This window comes from Narcine bancroftii, chromosome 1, assembly GCF_036971445.1.
Source record: "Narcine bancroftii isolate sNarBan1 chromosome 1, sNarBan1.hap1, whole genome shotgun sequence".
NCBI lineage: Eukaryota > Metazoa > Chordata > Chondrichthyes > Torpediniformes > Narcinidae > Narcine > Narcine bancroftii.
In genome coordinates this window covers 98,621,207-98,640,838 of record NC_091469.1, presented here as the reverse complement: position 1 = coordinate 98,640,838, position 19,632 = coordinate 98,621,207, and the positions used below count along the sequence as shown (strand labels likewise).

Genomic DNA, 19,632 nt, shown 5'->3' with positions numbered 1-19,632 from the left:
AATAGATCTTATCCAGTATATTAGATCACACATAATATGGGTTAAACCTTCCTCCCCTTTTACGCTCTCTTGAAACTTAATGTAATTTCAGTTACAGCAAAACCTCTGTTATATAATGAATTCAAGTGTCTACAACCATCTGCTGATCAACAGGCAATGAATCGGCATATACTGTGGCTTCATTAGGCTCAGTAAAAAAAAAAAAAATCTATTTCTTCCTCCTGGGATGAATACTTTCAAAACAGCTGGATATCTCAAAGGCATAGCCTTTTTTTCCCACAATACACCTTTAACCAGATTAAACTCCTTTCTCTTTTTTAACAAATCAAAACTTTTATCTGGATTTAAAAAAAAACTTATTTCCATTATAAATCAAAGGTGATTGTCTTTCTTTAGTTTGTTTCTACAGTTGTAGTGGAAACTAATACCTTGATGAAGGGCTCAGGCCCAAAAAGTGGGTTATATCCCTTTGCTTCCTGCAGATACTGCATGACCTGTTGAGTTTCTCCAGCACTTCTGTGTATCGCACTAGAAACTAATAAATGTGTTTTAAGTTGCAGAAAGGGGGTGAGATGGAGAGAATGGGACAGAATGTCTGATCAGTTGCAAATCAGAATTACTAAAAATTACTCAAAACAGTTGGGGGCAGAAGAGAAAAAATGGAAACAGATCAAAACTAAAAGGTGCAACCACATTTAAGTGTCACGTTATTCCTGATTCAGTGAGGAGAGTTCTTCTGTGAGCATTCTGACAAATCAACTCTGGTATGCATACACCCATATAAAGTAGACAAACTAGCACAATTATAGATTATTGCGTGAGAATGGAAAAGTCCAATTAGTGCAACAAAGGCAGTCTGAGCACTTTGGAGTTCATTTGACACAGATGTGGGGAAGAAACTGCTTTTAAGCATTATTTCACAGTTTTGGCCTTTTCCCAAATGGAAGGAGGGAGAAAAGAGTGTGCTTAGGGTGTAATTGGTCATTCAAATGTGTTGGCTAGTTTTCAAAGCCAACAGGAGATGTAGATGAAGTCCAGAGAGGTGTGGGAAGTTTGCATGATATTCTGAGCTGCATTCACTATCTTCTGCAATTTCTGATCTTGAGTGGAACAGCTCCCATGGAGGAAAGAAAAGGATTGATATTGGAATTTATTGAATTCATACCAGTGAAGATGCCTCAGCTCCAGTCTGTTTCCATTCCTGATCTGAGCATGTTTCCCCTAGGTACATTGGTCTCTCGCATCTTGCAGCTTGCTACATTAAATAACCACTATAAATTTCTGACAATGGGAGTGAGTGGTAGGATAGAATTGGAGAGAAGGGGGGGGTGACAGTGCTTGGTGGTATTAATGGGCCTGTATGTGAGAATTAGTTACAGGGAAGTAAGTCATTGGATGTTTTTAATTTTAAATTTAGACATTCAGCACGGTAACAGGGCATTTTGGCCCATGAGTCCGTGTTGTGCAATTTACACTCAATTAATCTATACCATGAGGTCGTTTTGAATGGTGGGGGGGGGAGCTAACTGGAGCCCCTAGGGAAACCCATGCAGACATGAGGAAAATGTACAAACTCCTTACAGCATGGGATTCAAATCTGCTGGCACTGTAAAGGTGTTGTGCTAACAGCTCTGCCAACTGTGCCATATGAGCCAGCATGAATTGATGGACCAGTTTGCTGCCTCTTGTGTATTAAGGAAACAAGAATATTGCATCCAAAAGGCTGCAATGTGCCCATTTGGAGACTGATCAGTGTTCTTCAAACTTGCATGAGATAGAAAAGCTTAAATTTAAAAAAAAAAATTACATTTAGACATACAGCCCCTATAAAAAAAACCCATGCAGTCATGGAGAGAACGTAGTCAGTCAGCTTTGGACTTGAAACCCTGTCCAGTCCAGTTGGAGTAGAGCTGAGAAATGAATAAACTGGTGATTGGAAATTCAAATTTCCTAAAGTAGACAGAATGGAGGTGAATTCCAAAGCAGACACCTTGTGTATGTAATTTCCTCAGTGATCAGAAAATTCAAATAGTTTCATTGTTCTGCTGCCAGTTTCTACCCTACTCCCTTTGGGTCTTAATCTGACTGTTCCCTTGACATCTCCATCTTTGGATAGCGATTAACATTGTTATAAGCCCACTCACTGACTGTCTTATCTATTTCCTATACACCCTTGTCACCTTGCTTTCAGTTCTGTCTTCACTATCTACTCCAATGTTGAGACCTTCCATTCTTCCATTATCAATAGCATTAAGGTATTGTTCCTTTTCCTTGATTATGGCTTTTTTCAACCCCAAGTTAACAGTGTTCTTAATTGAATTTCCTCTCTTTTCTGCACATTTCTCAACCTTGCTTTTCCAACATAAAACAAAAGACTTTCCAACTTGTCTTTTTTATCCAGCCAGCCTGCATTTTCAGTGTTTGCCGCTTCAGTAAGATAACACCACCTGACCCATCTTCAAATCTCCCATTTCAGCACCCTGATGCCATAATTATATTACAGGTGACTTACGACCATAATGGGGTCTGAACGATTGGTTGTAACTCGGGGTTGGTCGCAAGTCAAGGAACGGGGACTTTGGGCTGCCACTGGGAGCGGGGACCACTGTTTACAGTACTTTTAATACAAAATATGTACTTGTACAGTAGTTTTAATTTTTAAAATTTTTCTTGTGTGTGGGTGGTCGGAAGTCGAAGATTACCTATAGTTAATAGAAAGGTCGGATACTAAAATTGGAATGAAATGTAACATTTTGTGAATAATTTGCATCTTTGCGCGAATATTGAAGCACAATCATTTAATATGTCGTTGGTGAATTGATGCTTAAAAGCTTTGTGCATTTCTCATTAATGTCACTGCTATTTTCTTCTTCAATCCTTTTATTGGTTTTTGAATGTCATTGTTATTTTGATTGGTGCTGCATTAATTCGCTAAGATATCAAAGTGGAGGAATATGATTGTTTAGAGTCCACTCTGAGTGGAATCTTTGTAAGATATTTCCTCTTGAATTACTCTTCCATACATAGTAGATGAATGAACTAATGTCACTACAGGTGTCGCCCATGGTACAACAGTTTGTGAATGGAATTTTAAGATGATGGGGAAAAAAATTCTCAAGAGTATGTGGGAAAAGTTAATGAATACAATTTTTATTAGCTTGAGCTTTTTGATGCAACCACAGAACATAAATGATTTTTTTTTTAAATTTTTTATTTTTCACACCATAAATCACAATAGCCATGATATACACTTTTTCTTTTCCACACATTTACAGTGACTTTTTCTCCCTCCCCCCTCCCTCCTCCCAAGCCACCCCCCCACCCCCCCCCCCCCTCATCCATTTTAGGTATACACTCTAGGTTGCATTAATTCAGTCAGACAATGTTGTCATTCAACAAAAATACACCAGAAATTCTACTGAGTCCATTCTTTTCTTCTCCTGCCATCAACTTAGGTAATGTTTGTTCCCGGTAGGTTTTCGCTATTGTATTTAATGTAAGGCTCCCATACTTGTTCGAATATTTCAATATTATTTCTTAAACTATATGTTATTTTTTCTAATGGAATACATTTATTCATTTCTATATACCATTGTTGTATTTTCAAATTATCTTCCAATTTCCAGGTTGACATAATACATTTTTTTGCTACGGCTAGGGCTATCTTGACAAATCTTTTTTGTGCATCTTCCAAGTCAATTCCAAATTCTTTATTTTTTATGTTACTTAGGAGAAAGATCTCTGGATTCTTTGGTATATTGTTTTCTGTTATTTTATTTAATATCTGATTGAGATCATCCCAAAATTTTTCTACTCTCTCACATGTCCAGATTGCATGAATTGTTGTTCCCCTTTCTTTTTTACATCGAAAACATCTATCAGATACTGTTGGGTCCCATTTATTTAACTTTTGCGGTGTAATGTATAGTCTGTGTAACCAATTATATTGTATCATACGCAGCCTCGTATTTATTGTATTTCTCATCGTTCCAGAACATAATTTCTCCCATGTTTCCTTTTTTATCTTTATATTTAAATCTTGTTCCCATTTTTGTTTAGTTTTACCATTTGTTTCCTCATTCTCCTTTTCTTGCAGTTTGATATACATATTTGTTATAAATCTTTTGATTAACATTGTATCTGTAATCACATATTCAAGGTTACTTCCCTCTGGTAAACTCAAATTGCTTCCTAATTTATCTTTCAAGTAGGATCTCAGTTGGTAATATGCCAGCGCTGTATCTCCAGTTATATTGTACTTATCTCTCATTTGTTCAAAGGATGAGAATCTACTTCCTGAAAAACAATTTTCTATTCTTTTAATCCCTTTTTTTTCCATTTTCTAAAGGAAAGGTTGTCTATTGTAAAAGGGAGTAGCTTATTTTGCGTCAATATTAGTTTTGGTATTTGATAATTTATTTTATTTTTTTCTACATGAATCTTCTTCCATATATTGAGGAGATGGTGTAATACTGGAGAAGTTCTATGTTGTACCAATTTTTCGTCCCATTTATATAATATGTGTTCAGGTATCTTTTCCCCTATTTTATCTAATTCTAGTCTCGTCCAGTCTGGTTTTTCCCTTGTTTGATAAAAATCTGATAGGTACCTTAATTGTGCGGCTCTATAATAATTTTTGAAGTTTGGCAATTGTAAGCCTCCTTGTTTATACCATTCTGTTAATTTATCTAGTGCTATCCTCGGTTTCCCCCCTCTCCATAAAAATCTCCTTATTATTTTCTTTAACTCTTTAAAGAATTTTTCTGTCAGTTGTATTGGCAATGCCTGAAATAAGTATAGTATCCTTGGAAAAATGTTCATTTTAATACAGTTTATCCTTCCTATCAGTGTTAGTGGTAGCTCTTTCCAATGCTCTAAATCGTCCTGTAATTTTTTCATTAGTGGATTGTAATTGAGTTTATATAATTGGCCTAGATTTTTGTTTATTTGCACACCTAGGTATCTTATTGCCTGCATTTGCCATCTGAATGGGGATTCCTCCTTAAATTTTGAGAAATCCGCATTATTCATAGGCATTGCTTCACTTTTATTTACGTTTATCTTGTATCCCGACACTTCTCCATATTCCTTCAATTTCTTATATAGTTCTTTTATTGATAGTTCTGGTTCTGTTAAGTACACTATCACATCATCCGCAAATAGACTGATTTTATATTCCCTGTCTTTTATTTTTATTCCTTTTATATTATTATCTATTCTTATCGATTCTGCTAGTGGTTCTATAGCTAGCGCAAACAATAATGGTGATAGTGGGCATCCCTGCCGCGTTGACCTGCTTAAGTTAAATTGCTTTGATACATGTCCATTTACTGTCACTTTCGCTAATGGTCCCTCATATAATGCTTTAATCCAATTAATATACTTCTCCGGTAAACTGAATTTTTGCAATACTTTGAACAAGTAATTCCATTCTACTCTGTCGAAGGCCTTCTCTGCGTCTAAAGCAACTGCTACTGCCGGTGCTTTATTTCCTTCTACTGCATGAATTAAGTTAATAAATTTACAAATATTGTCTGTTGTGCGTCTTTTTTTGATAAATCCAGTTTGGTCTAAATTTACCATTTTCGGTACCTGTTCTGCTAATCTGTTTGCTAATAGTTTAGCTATTATCTTATAATCTGTGTTTAGCAGAGATATTGGTCTATATGATGCTGGTGAGAGTGGATCTTTCCCTTGTTTTAGTATCACTGTAATTATTGCTGTTTTACATGAATCTGGTAAGTTTTGTGTCTCATCAATCTGGTTGATTACATCCAGGAGGGGCGGTATTATTAGATCTTTAAATGTTTTGTAGAATTCTATTGGGAGTCCATCCTCTCCTGGTGTCTTATTATTTGGTAAATTTTTTATTATCTCTTGTATTTCTACTGTTCCAAATGGTTCTGTTAATTTATTTTGTTCCTCTATTTGTAGTTTTGGTAGTTCAATTTTAGTCAAAAATTCATCTATTTTCCCTTCTTTCCCTTCGTTTTCAGTTCGGTATAATTGTTCATAGAATTCTCTGAAGTTTTCCTTAATTTCTTTTGGATTATATGTAATTTGTTTGTCTTTTTTCCTTGTTGCCAATACCATTTTCTTATTTTGCTCTGTCTTAAGCTGCCATGCTAAGATTTTGTGTGTTTTTTCACCTAGTTCATAATATTTCTGTTTTGTCTTCATTATATTCTTCTCCACCTTATATGTTTGTAATGTTTCATATTTTATTTTTTTATCCGCCAATTCTCTTCTTTTGGTTGTATCTTCCTTTATTGCTAATTTTTTTTCTATGTTTATTATTTCCCTTTCCAACTGCTCTGTTTCCTGATTATAGTCCTTCTTCATCTTGGTTGCATAACTTATTATTTGTCCTCTAATGAATGCTTTCATTGCGTCCCATAGTATAAACTTATCTTCCACTGATTCCGTATTTACTTCAAAGTACATTTTTAATTGTTTTTCAATAAATTCTCTAAAATCCTGTCTTTTAAGTAGCATGGGGTTTAATCTCCATCTATATATTCTTGGAGGGATGTCCTCTAGCTCTATTGCCAATAACAGGGGTGAGTGGTCCGATAATAGTCTAGCTTTATATTCTGTTTTCCTAACTCTCCCTTGAATGTGGGCCGATAACAGGAATAGGTCTATCCTTGAGTATGTTTTATGTCTAGTCGAGTAGTATGAGTATTCCTTTTCTTTTGGGTTTTGTTTCCTCCATATGTCCACAAGTTTCATTTCTTGCATTGATTTAATTATAAATTTGGTTACTTTGTTCTTCCTGTTAATTTTTTCCCCCGTTTTATCCATATTTGGATCCAAATTCAGATTGAAATCCCCTCCTATTAGTATGTTCCCTTGCGTATTAGCTTCCTTCAAAAAGATATCTTGCATAAACTTTTGATCTTCTTCGTTAGGTGAATATATATTAAGTAGATTCCAAAGCTCCGAATATATCTGACATTTTATCATAACATATCTCCCTGCTGGATCTATTATTTCCTCTTCTATTTTAAATGGCACATTTTTGCTAATTAATATAGCCACTCCTCTTGCTTTTGAATTATACGATGCTGCTGTTACATGTCCTACCCAATCTCTCTTTAATTTCTTGTGCTCCAATTCAGTTAAGTGTGTTTCTTGGACAAATGCTATATCTATTTTTTCCTTTTTCAGTAAATTTAGTAGTTTCTTCCTTTTAATTTGGTTATGTATTCCATTAATATTTAGAGTCATATAGTTCAGCGTAGCCATTTTATATTTTGTTTATCTTCTCTTTCCGTTTTTCCATCATTTCCTTTCCTCCTTTTCCATTTCTGTTTTCTTATTTTCAACTCTTTACCAGACAACATTCCTACAACATCCAACATTTTCCTTATTCTCCTATTTCTATCTTCTTTAACCCCATTCTCCCCTTCCCCTCCTGAGTTGTCCTTTATCCCTTGTCGGACAACCACATCTCCCCTCTCCATTTGGATTTGCGAATCCACTCGCAAGCGTCAACTGGTTTTGCAGTGACCGCTCTTTTCCCCCACCCCGCCCCCCCAGAAAAGATTTCACTTTTTATATGTCACAAAGGTCACTCTTTTAATTCCCTCCTTATTCTCTCTATTCCATTACCTTCCCTTATTAATTCTTGTCTATACTATCTATGTTTTCCTCTAATTACAGATACTTTCACGTATGCCCATTGTCTCTATTCACTCTTATACCTCTTTACCCGCATACATATCAATCGTGGTCATTTTTACCCTCATTACCCGTCTTCATCCCTTAGTCTATTTTTGTCTTTACCCACATACATATCAATCGTGATCATTTTTGCTCTCATTACCCGTCTTCATCCCTCAGTCTATTTTTGTAATTGTTCTGCAAATTTTCGTGCTTCTTCTGGATCCGAGAACAGTCTGTTTTGTTGTCCTGGAATAAATATTTTCAATACCGCAGGATGCTTCAGTGTAAATTTATATCCTTTCTTCCATAGAATCGCTTTTGCTGTATTGAACTCCTTTCTCTTCTTTAGGAGTTCAAAGCTTATATCTGGATAAATGAAGATTTTTTGTCCTTTATACTCAAGTGGTTTGTTGCCCTCTCTTACTTTTTCCATTGTCTTCTCCAGTACCTTTTCTCTTGTAGTATATCTTAGGAATTTTACTACAATAGATCTTGGTTTTTGTTGTGGTTGTGGTTTAGGGGCCAATGCTCTATGTGCCCTTTCTATTTCCATTTCTTGCTGTAGTTCTGGACATCCTAGGGCCTTAGGGATCCATTCTTTTATAAACTCCCTCATATTCTTGCCTTCTTCATCTTCCCTAAGGCCCACTATCTTTATGTTATTTCTTCTGTTATAATTTTCCATTATATCTATTTTTTGGGCTAGTAATTCTTGTGTCTCTTTAGTTTTTTTATTAGATTCCTCCAATTTCTTTTTTAAGTCTTCTACCTCCATTTCTGCTGCTACTGCCCGTTCTTCCATCTTGTCCATTTTTTTCCCCATTTCTGTTAAGGTCATATCCATTTTATTTATTTTCTTTTCTGTGTTGTTTATTCTTTTTCTTAAATCATTGAATTCCTGTGTTTGCCATTCTTTAAATGACTCCATGTATCCTCTAACAAGAGCAAGTATATCCTTTACCTTGCCTTTCCCTTTATCTATTTCACTGTATTCTTCCTCTTCTTCTTCCTCTGGGTTGGCTATCTGTTGTTTCTTTGATGCCCTTTGGTCTCTTCTTGCTGCAGGTGTTCTGCAGCTGTCGTTGCCGGCTGTGGAGATCGACTCCCCAGCTGGTCCCCCCTCCCGTCGGTGTGTTTTTTTTCATGCGCGGTTGCGCACTTTTACTCGGCTCTGTGAGCCATTGTTGTAGTTCTTTTTCTACCGACCTGAGGTAGTGGGGTCCTCTCTCCACAGCGGGCCTCTTCGGACAGGTAAGGCCTTCACCTTTTTCCTCCGTTGTCTTCTCTTCCTCTCTTCTTTCCGTTGATTTTGATTTTTCTCCTTTTGTCTCCATCTTCTTTCCACCTTTATACTCGCTTTTCTTTAACTTGTATTTCTGTGCCTTTGTATTTTCTCTTGTTTTTCCCGACTTTTCTGGAGAGGGCTGGAGTTCACCGTCCGGCCACTACTCCATCGAACATAAATGATATTGAGAAAATCGTACCACAAAGTTGATGCGATTCTGGCAGTAATCCTGCTTCATCTATATTGGAGTTGTGTGGATTTTTTTTGTGTGGCTTTATCAACTGTTGTCTGTTTTAGATGGTTTGAATAACTCTTCTCCATTTCTACTTGACCAGGGAACGACATAGAGGAGGGATTGCGCCACGTTTTCAGGTAGTTCACATCAATGCTGTGACAGTGGACAATAGACTGGATAACCTCAAGCTTGTTCCCATAGGTTGGAGGCCAAAGGCAGAGGAGATCTCCAGTAAGCAGAGGCAAGTCTGAGCTGTACCTGAAAACTTTTGAGTGTTTTCTGTTTATTTGTATTCTTTGGATAAGATGTTTCCACTGACAGTCTCATGTCTTGTCTGGGGGAAATTGCAGCTGTCAGTATCAATTATATTAGAGGTACTGTTAAGATGAACTAGATCAGTTTGTTGAGAACTGATTTTGTGAAGGTTGAATTACTGGTAGCCATTTGGAATCACCCACTCTTGTAGCAGTAAGTGCTACATGGAGGTAATTTAAATGGTGGGTGATCTGCAAAACTATCTGCCTCTTGCTGGTGGCTCTGCTATCAATTTGCTTCCAGTATAATAAAGCTGTGTGTATTGTGTTTTATTTATATCTCTGAGAGGATAAGCTGTTGGTAAAAACCAGTACAGGTAGTCTCCAGGTTTGAAAAGGAGTTCCATTACCTAGATCTGTCTTTAACTTTAATTTGTATTTAAGTTGGAACAAGTACATAAGGTCCTTATTTAATGACAGCTAGTCAAATGTTTATCATATATATATATATATATATATATGTACTGCGCGCACTGCACTCCACCTAAAAGCTCCTTTGCGCAGGCCCGAGGACAGGTCCACGTCCTCCCCCTCCACGTCCTCCCCCTCCACGTCCTCCCCCTCCACGTCCTCCCCCTCCACGTCCTCCCCCTCCACGTCCTCCCCCTCCACGTCCTCCCCCTCCACGTCCTCCCCTCCACGTCCTCCCCCTCCACGTCCTCCCCCTCCACGTCCTCCCCCTCCACGTCCTCCCCCTCCACGTCCTCCCCCTCCACGTCCTCCCCCTCCACGTCCTCCCCCTCCACGTCCTCCCCCTCCACGTCCTCCCCCTCCACGTCCTCCCCCTCCACGTCCTCCCCCTCCACGTCCTCCCCCTCCACGTCCTCCCCCTCCACGTCCTCCCCCTCCACGTCCTCCCCCTCCACGTCCTCCCCCTCCACGTCCTCCCCCTCCACGTCCTCCCCCTCCACGTCCTCCCCCTCCACGTCCTCCCCCTCCACGTCCTCCCCCTCCACGTCCTCCCCCTCCACGTCCTCCCCCTCCACGTCCTCCCCCTCCACGTCCTCCCCCTCCACGTCCTCCCCCTCCACGTCCTCCCCCTCCACGTCCTCCCCCTCCACGTCCTCCCCCTCCACGTCCTCCCCCTCCACGTCCTCCCCCTCCACGTCCTCCCCCTCCACGTCCTCCCCCTCCACGTCCTCCCCCTCCACGTCCTCCCCCTCCACGTCCTCCCCCTCCACGTCCTCCCCCTCCACGTCCTCCCCCTCCACGTCCTCCCCCTCCACGTCCTCCCCCTCCACGTCCTCCCCCTCCACGTCCTCCCCCTCCACGTCCTCCCCCTCCACGTCCTCCCCCTCCACGTCCTCCCCCTCCACGTCCTCCCCCTCCACGTCCTCCCCCTCCACGTCCTCCCCCTCCACGTCCTCCCCCTCCACGTCCTCCCCCTCCACGTCCTCCCCCTCCACGTCCTCCCCCTCCACGTCCTCCCCCTCCACGTCCTCCCCCTCCACGTCCTCCCCCTCCACGTCCTCCCCCTCCACGTCCTCCCCCTCCACGTCCTCCCCCTCCACGTCCTCCCCCTCCACGTCCTCCCCCTCCACGTCCTCCCCCTCCACGTCCTCCCCCTCCACGTCCTCCCCCTCCACGTCCTCCCCCTCCACGTCCTCCCCCTCCACGTCCTCCCCCTCCACGTCCTCCCCCTCCACGTCCTCCCCCTCCACGTCCTCCCCCTCCACGTCCTCCCCCTCCACGTCCTCCCCCTCCACGTCCTCCCCCTCCACGTCCTCCCCCTCCACGTCCTCCCCCTCCACGTCCTCCCCCTCCACGTCCTCCCCCTCCACGTCCTCCCCCTCCACGTCCTCCCCCTCAAAAGATGCTCACAAACTCAAGCTAGCATGCTGGAACATCAGAACCATGCTAGATAAGACTGACAGCCATCGACCTGAACGTCGGTCTGCCCTCATTGCACATGAACTCCTCAGACTTGACATCGACATAGCCGCTCTCAGTGAAGTCCGCCTGGCAGATGTAGGCAGCTTCCAAGAACGCGGCGCGGGCTACACACTCTACTGGTCTGGCAAGCCTTCGGATGAACGACGCCTATCTGGTGTAGGCTTCATGGTCAAGAGCTTCATTGCCTCCAAACTCGAAAACCTTCCGACAGGCCTCTCGGACCGAATCATGTCCATGCGACTCCCACTTCAAAACAAGCGTCACATCACCCTCATCAGTGTCTATGCTCCAACCCTCCAGGCGGAACCAGCAGAAAAGAACAAGTTCTACACCGACCTGCGCAACCTCATCCAACGTACCCCTACAGCCGACAAGGTTGTCATCCTGGGCGACTTCAACGCTCGTGTCGGCAAAGACTCAGAAACCTGGCCAGGAATCCTGGGCAAGCATGGCGTCGGCAAGTGCAACGACAATGGGCGCCTCCTGTTGGAGCTCTGCGCAGAACAGCGGCTTGTCATTACAAACACCCTTTTTCAGCAGAGGGACAGCCTTAAGACCACCTGGATGCATCCCCGATCCAAACACTGGCACCTCCTGGACTACATCCTGGTGCGAGAAAGTGACAAACAAGATGTGCTCCACACCAGGGTCATGCCTAGCGCGGAATGCCACACTGACCACCGGCTGGTTCGCTGCAAGCTCAACCTTCACTTCAAGCCAAAGCCCAGGAACAATAAAGCCCCCAGAAAGAGGTTCAATGTTGGAAAACTGCAGTCAGACGAAGCGAGAGGAAACTTCCAGGCAAACCTCAAAGCAAAGCTCGACGTTGCAACCCGCCTCACGGACCCGTCCCCTGAAACCCTCTGGGATCAGTTGAAGACTACCATACTGCAATCCACTGAAGAGGTACTGGGCTTCTCCTCCAGGAAAAACAAGGACTGGTTTGACGAAAACAGCCAGGAAATCCAGGAGCTGCTGGCAAAGAAGCGAGCTGCCCACCAGGCTCACCTTACAAAGCCGTCCTGTCCAGAGAAGAAACAAGCCTTCCGTCGCGCATGCAGCCATCTTCAGCGCAAACTCCGGGAGATCCAAAATGAGTGGTGGACTAGCCTCGCCAAACGAACACAGCTCAGCGCGGACATTGGCGACTTCAGGGGTTTCTACGAGGCTCTAAAGGCTGTGTACGGCCCCTCACCCCAAGTCCAAAGCCCGCTGCGCAGCTCAGACGGCAAAGTCCTCCTCAGCGACAAGATCTCCATCCTCAACCGATGGTCAGAACACTTCCAATCTCTTTTCAGTACCAACCGCTCAGTCCAAGATTCCGCCCTGCTCCAGCTCCCTCAACAGCCCCTAAGGCTAGAGCTGGATGAGGTTCCCACCCTGGATGAGACATATAAGGCAATCGAACAACTGAAAAGTGGCAAAGCAGCAGGTATGGATGGAATCCCCCCAGAAGTCTGGAAGGCTGGCGGCAAAACTCTGCATGCCAAACTGCATGAGTTTTTCAAGCTTTGTTGGGACCAAGGTAAACTGCCTCAGGATCTTCGTGATGCCACCATCATCACCCTGTACAAAAACAAAGGCGAGAAATCAGACTGCTCAAACTACAGGGGAATCACGTTGCTCTCCATTGCAGGCAAAATCTTCGCTAGGATTCTACTAAATAGAATAATACCTAGTGTCGCTGAGAATATTCTCCCAGAATCACAGTGCGGCTTTCGCGCTAACAGAGGAACCACTGACATGGTCTTTGCCCTCAGACAGCTCCAAGAAAAGTGTAGAGAACAAAACAAAGGACTCTACATCACCTTTGTTGACCTCACCAAAGCCTTCGAGCCATATATATATATATATATATATATATATATATATATATATATATAAATAAAATACATGGAATGTATTTTGCCTTTCTATGCATGTAAAACACTTCCAAATGCTCTACAACAGGAGCGAGGGGTGTTGGGACGCCGGCAGGAGCGGGGGACAATGCCAGGCCTATACTTAATGAAGATTATAGGTGTTCCTCTTGCCCACCTATTTCATTCAAAAATGAGAAGGAATGTAGTGCAGGTCAAGGGAATGTAAAAGGAGGCAGAAATCGGCAAGTTTTTGCACATCCTGGCATGTGTGTATTTTTATTGGAATATTAAGGTATATAGAATTAATACATGATGGAGACGAGATTAACCATGATCTAAATGCATGGCAGAACAGATTCAGGAAGCCAAATCATTTCCTCTATGATCTGGGAAAGAATACCTCTGACATTGGCAATGAGGAGTTCTTCATCTCACCAATGAAGAGTGCACATTGTTGGTATGATTGTATTGTCTCAAGAAATAAACTGCTGCATTTGTACATTTTGGAGACCACTGCTTTTCTAACACTTATAATGTAGCTTGGTTTGAGTTTTCCCCTTTACAGTGCTCTAAGTTTGCTCAATTTTTTTTAACATGTTTGGTTGCTGTGCTAACAACTTTTTCTTTTCCATGCAGGGAACAGAGTCTGTATTGGCTGGCTATTCAACAGGTGCCTGCAGACCCTATTGAAGAGCAATTCCCTGAGTTGAATCTCACACGTTACTACAATGCTAATGGTGACATTGTAGAGGATGAAGAGGATTCTTGCACATATTATGAGTGCCATTATCCACCATGCACTATGATGGAGAAACAGGTGAGAGTGCAAGGTATCAAAAGAGCTAGACTTGCTATGTTTTCTCTATATCCAGTTCCAACATCTTGTATTTGTATAACCTTAAATCTAGTTTAAAAGGCGTAAGCATGTTTCAAGGAAGCGGTATCAAACTATGTACAATAATTTGATAACAGCTAACCTAAACTTTGATACATTTTTTTTGAAATAAAGAGATTCAGGGATAGAATGGCTTACAATCAGTTGAAGATTATTGACCAAGACTTGAGCTGTTGCACTCAGTTTTTTTGCTGTCTATTGCCATCTTGTGTCTGAATTGTTAATTAACATTTAAGGCAAAAGCTCCTTATTAACAGTGGCTTAAAGAAACGTTTAATGAAGAAATAACTAAATTCCAGTTAATTATTTTTGAGCTCTGGTGGTCATGAAACATGTTAATCAGATCCAACTAGGAACAAATTGGGTAAATAACTAGATAAACTGATTTAGTGGGGGGAAAACAATTTGGCTGGTCAACCAGGAGAATCCCATTTTTCAAATTTGAGAGTATGTACACATCAGGAAGCTGACTTCACTAGCACTCAGTTCTTTACTAAAATGTCAGCTTAGTTTTCATGTTGAACTGTTTTAATTTGGATAATCATAAATGGATACAAATGAACATAGAACAGTACAAGCCTTTCAGCCCACAATGTTGTGTTGACCTATTTAAGCAGACTCCACATTAATCAAACCCTTCCTTGCAGCCTAATTACCCTCCAGTTTCTTGCATCCATATGCCTACCTAAAGGTCCTTTCATGCCAGACCTCCACTTGGAGGCCAGCTATAAGCGCAGAGGGAAAACAAAGTTACCTTTCATGGAGCAGCCCTAAAAGGCTTTTCCTATGTTGCATATATGTTGAGCGGCACCTCATAGCACCCTCTGGAGCCGTTGGAGGTGGGGCGGCTGGTGCCGTAGCGTCACCAGTCATAAATATGTGGCAGAGCAATGGCTGTCTTCCCAATCCATAATCCCCCACGTAGCTGGAACTGCTGTTTCCCAGAACAGTTCCACCTGCGTGGGGGATTATGGGTCGCAAGACAGCCATTGCTGAACCACTGACAAGTGGTCACAAAGGCTGAAGTGGCCTAGTGAGGTAGTTGTGAGTGTGCTAGCTTATTGAACTAATGCCACATATTAACATAATTTAGTAAGGATGACATGCATTAGTGTACCAGTGAGCTTTTGCAACTGCTTTGAGGTTGTTTTACGGATAACATTTTATTTCCCAGTTTTTAAATTTTAATTCAGTTGCTCAATTTGTCCTCAAAATTTGACTGTGTTGGTTCAGGACTTTGTTATCTGCCTAGTATAGAGTAATAATTCTGTATGTATAACCCTTGCTTTAACTAATATGAAGTTCAGGGTTGGATAATTGCTTTGTTTTATTACAATGAGCTGTGTTATTCCTGATGGAGTTGGGCAGCTAACTAACAAAAATCCTGCAAACAACACCTGTCCAAATTGAGAATTTCTATTTGAATGAAATATCATGGGTTTTTTGAATTTGAGGAATATCAACCATGTATGTCATTGTCTTTATCAAAGTAATTTAAGGAGGAAATGGTTGCTCTGATGGGTTGCATAGCTTGACAACAAATGGATATTTTTACAGCTGAATCACAGTATAGAACTCTGCTGTGGTGATTGCCTTTAGTTTTGCTGTTAATTGATCAAACTGCGTGTTTTGCACTTGATTGTTTCAGTTGCGTGAATTCAACATTTGTGGCCGGTGTCAGGTGGCACGATACTGTGGCTCCCAGTGTCAGCAGAAAGATTGGCCAGCCCATAAGAAGCATTGTCATGAGAAGAGACGCCCACTGCAGCAGGAACTTGAGCCAGAGCGATGACCCCTCTCTTGCCCTGCCCCTCCTCGCCCTCACCCCGCATGCTTTCGCCATGGTTCAACAGTGGCGTCAGTTTTGTTTTGCACAATTCAGACTGGACACAAAGTTCCAAAGGCACTGACGAAGAAAAAAAGAAAACCCAAATGGACTTGAGGAAGTCTCTGAGAAGAATATTGGGGGGGGGGGGGGCTGGGGCAACTCTTCCTATTATTGATCACTAAAGAAGACGATGGAGCTTTCTAGCTGGAAGCTTCTGTCTATATTTATATGTTGATATGTATTTGAACAAAATCTTATGTACAGTTTTTTATGTTGTAAAATTTGATCTGTTTGAAGTTCGGTGATAACGTGTAGCTGAACAGAGTTACCTTTTAAAAAAAACAACTCAGTTTGCTCCGGTAGCATTATGTGACTCTGGGACAGCTTGCTGCTAATGCGATTATAGAGAAGAAAACAAAGACCCAGCTTACTGTGTGTTCCAGAGATAACACTACGCCAGGTCTCTGGAACTTGTTTACTTGGCGAGGGGTTTATATAAAAAAAAAACCAACAGATCAAAAGCATTTTAGTCTTGTATGGGGAAGGAAGACTAATAGATTAGTGACAACTGCTGGAGTGAATGGGTTTCACAAACATCTTTCTGGTTTCATTCTTGTAACCCAGTTTGAACACTATGCAGTCTGGCATTTGTCATTGCTCTAGAGGTTAAGTTCAATGTAGCACAGATCAAACTCTGGGTGTGGTGCTGCTCTAAATCAGTATTTTTTTTGAAGTTGTATCAAACTATTGGGGAACATAAGAATTGGGTAAGTTATTTGCTCAATCTTAATTCAAGACCTATTTAAGGCACATTTAAGGACACAGCGGGTATGGAATAATGGTACAGTAGTCCACTTGGTAGCGTAAATTGCTTCTTGTATATGGTTATGGTTCTGCTGGGAAGCCATCTGGTATTGGGCCAAATTGTTCAGTGTCTGCCATTGGTGAGAGTGAAATTGATAACTGCCTATCAGATTTTTTGAATGGGTAGCTGCCTTTTAAATTGAGATTGAACTCCTTGAGAGGAATTTGGTTTAGGTGCACAGTATGATTCCATGCATTTACAGATGTTATGTCAGTGATGCCTTCCACTGTCCTGTGCAGCTCAATGACCCTGTGGCCAAGATCTTATTTTTCCCCTCGTTTCTTCACCTCCTTCTCTACTCCCTTTCTCTTCCACCCCCCCCTCCCCCACCAAAGCCACAGGAATGTATGGCCCAATTCACCTTAGCCAGCAGCCATAAGGCAGTGCTGGGATGTGGGATCTATGACCATCGTATCCCTTTGGGAAATGGACCAAGAAAGTTAGATGATGTGGGAGATTACACAGTGTAGTTCCTACTCATTCTGCACATCACTGGGTATTCAGCTCTGCTTGCTCATCTCTGGACTGCAAGCTTATCTGAAGCCAGCTACAATTCGAGGGTGTCATTTTAATGCAGCACAGAAAATCCTATTTATCTTAGGACATTTTTACAAGTGTTAAGTATATTTTTTTAAATTAGTAAGTTATTTTCATTGGAGTCAGCAGGCAGCTGGTATCCAGTTTAAAAGCTGCTGGTTATCCACTGTGCTTAGAGCATGATGGTTTTGTGCATGTCTCAGCTGGGTGGGTTCCACATAGGTGGTGGATGGGTATATTTTTAAGGTCTTACTCCCCTATAGCCATAATTGTACACTCTTAAGGATTTTAAAATTAAGATTTGCTCAAAAGTATTCGCCTAGCAGTTGATAAGAGGCAAAACTTTAACTGTGGTCTGGAACTTGAATACTTGCACAAGTCTCCTTGTCTATTTGCAACAATTTTTTTTCTGAATTGTAAGGCAGTCTAAAAGTATATCAGACAAGCGGAGATACATGAACTAATATAAAAGCTGCTGTTCCTATGTGCATGTTTTAAATGGGTTGCTGTTACTGTATTGTGCTTTTGCTGCGCCATGCTTTGCTTTTTTTCCAATTGAAGCCCAGTTCTCTCCTTGTAAGATTCAGATACCTGTTTTATGTACAATGCAATACTATGGATCTTCATCATGCAACTTGCAAACTGGAATATCCTAATGATTAGCTATTTAGTAAGTTTCAGGTAGATATTCAATGCAGATAAAGCTAGTATAATATTCACCCACTTGATTTTCTGCAGATTCCTTCTCAATACATGGGTTTAGTATAGTACTCTCCACCAAACATTAATTTCCCATCTTTTATGTATTGAAGCAAAATGGCAGATAGTACAATTTGGGTTATGATTTCTGGTCTTTTTGTGTGAAGTATGTTTGGAATCTAGCAATAATTTCCCTTGTAAACCAATTGCATTACCAACATACAATTAATTTGTATCTGGATCCCAAGGATAGTCTGAACTATTCAACAGTGTAACCAAAGTGCACTGCAACTATCCAATGGGGCTTGTCTACTTTGTAGCCACTGAATCTGAATACAAATTGCCCGAGCTTTCGTGCAACTGCATGTGACTAGTTGTGCAAAATAGACTTTTTCCTAGCATTTCTTGCTAACTAATTGAACTGATGTGTTCCTGCTGCTTGGGGTAGTTCACACTAAGTGTACATGTTGTATTTCAATGGCTAAATTATAATCCCAAGTTCTGAAATTCACAAATGATCATGAGGTAATACTGTCCCTATAGATTTAACTGTTCATCACAAATGTTCTGAAACTTAATTGGAGTGCCATTGGTTTAAATTATGCATATATCACTTACTCCACTAATTTCCTCTTTGCGAGTAGCTGTACTGATGACTGTGGATCACAGTGTTTTAATGACATGACTGACTTCATCAATATAAGCTGTTTCCAGCACAATCGGGTGGGATGGTATTCAAGTACAGCCAGACTAATAAAATGCAATGAAACTGTTCCAATTCTAATTACTATTTTGTGTGGTCAGCTGCAAAGATGCAGATCATTAGCCACTGCAGTGTTGCTGTGCCCTCGGTTTGTTTCATGCACTGAATACAGTTCCTTGCCTGTATTTAAAATTGTTAAATAAAGCCGAATCAAATTTCTGACTCTGCAAATTGTAATCTTAATCAGTATGCTTTTTGAATATGGTCTTTCAACTCTGGTCGGGAAGGTGCAATAGTGACTGAACTTCCTGAGAAGACAGATGTGCAAGGCTACTGGCCACTGTCCTGTCAACTTTCTACAGGTGCTCTATTGAGAACATCACTGTAGTATGATTGCAGTAGAACATCAGATTGGAGGTCAATCCTCAGGACCAGAAGAGCAGCAGCAGAGAGGATCACTGGGATTTCTCATTCCCCCCCCCCATATCAATGAGATTTACTTTACTGGGATCATTTTAAAAAAGGATTTGCAAAATCACTGACCCTCTACCACTGCATACGGCATCTTTCAACTACTCCCATTAGGAAAGATACATGAGTATCAGAGCCAGAACCACTGAACTGAGAAGCAGCTTCTTCCCACCGGCAGACTGCAGAATGACTTATGAACCTCATAAACCCTCCACGAGTCTTCAATATTAATTTTAATATTTATCAAGTACTGTGCATGTGTATCATTTGGATATGTCTTTTTAGTGTGCTGCACTGAGGACGAGAATGCTGTTTCATCGGTTGTACTTGGACAATCAGATAATGAATATACTTGAACTTGGTATTTGCATTAGAGT

At 41.4% G+C, this 19,632-nt stretch overlaps 1 protein-coding gene across 1 annotated transcript in view; it reads left to right on the top strand.

Moving 5' to 3' along the window:
* zmynd19 (zinc finger, MYND-type containing 19) overlaps window positions 1–19,003 on the top strand; it is a 36,443-nt gene extending 17,440 nt beyond the window's left edge. Inside the window, exons 4-6 of the mRNA XM_069933270.1 lie at window positions 9,289–9,429; window positions 13,894–14,074; window positions 15,801–19,003. Of these exons, the coding sequence (XP_069789371.1) occupies window positions 9,289–9,429; window positions 13,894–14,074; window positions 15,801–15,944 (466 nt within the window). The 3' untranslated portion in view covers window positions 15,945–19,003. The remainder of the gene's footprint in view (window positions 1–9,288; window positions 9,430–13,893; window positions 14,075–15,800) is intronic.
* The last annotated feature ends 629 nt before the right edge of the window (window positions 19,004–19,632 follow it).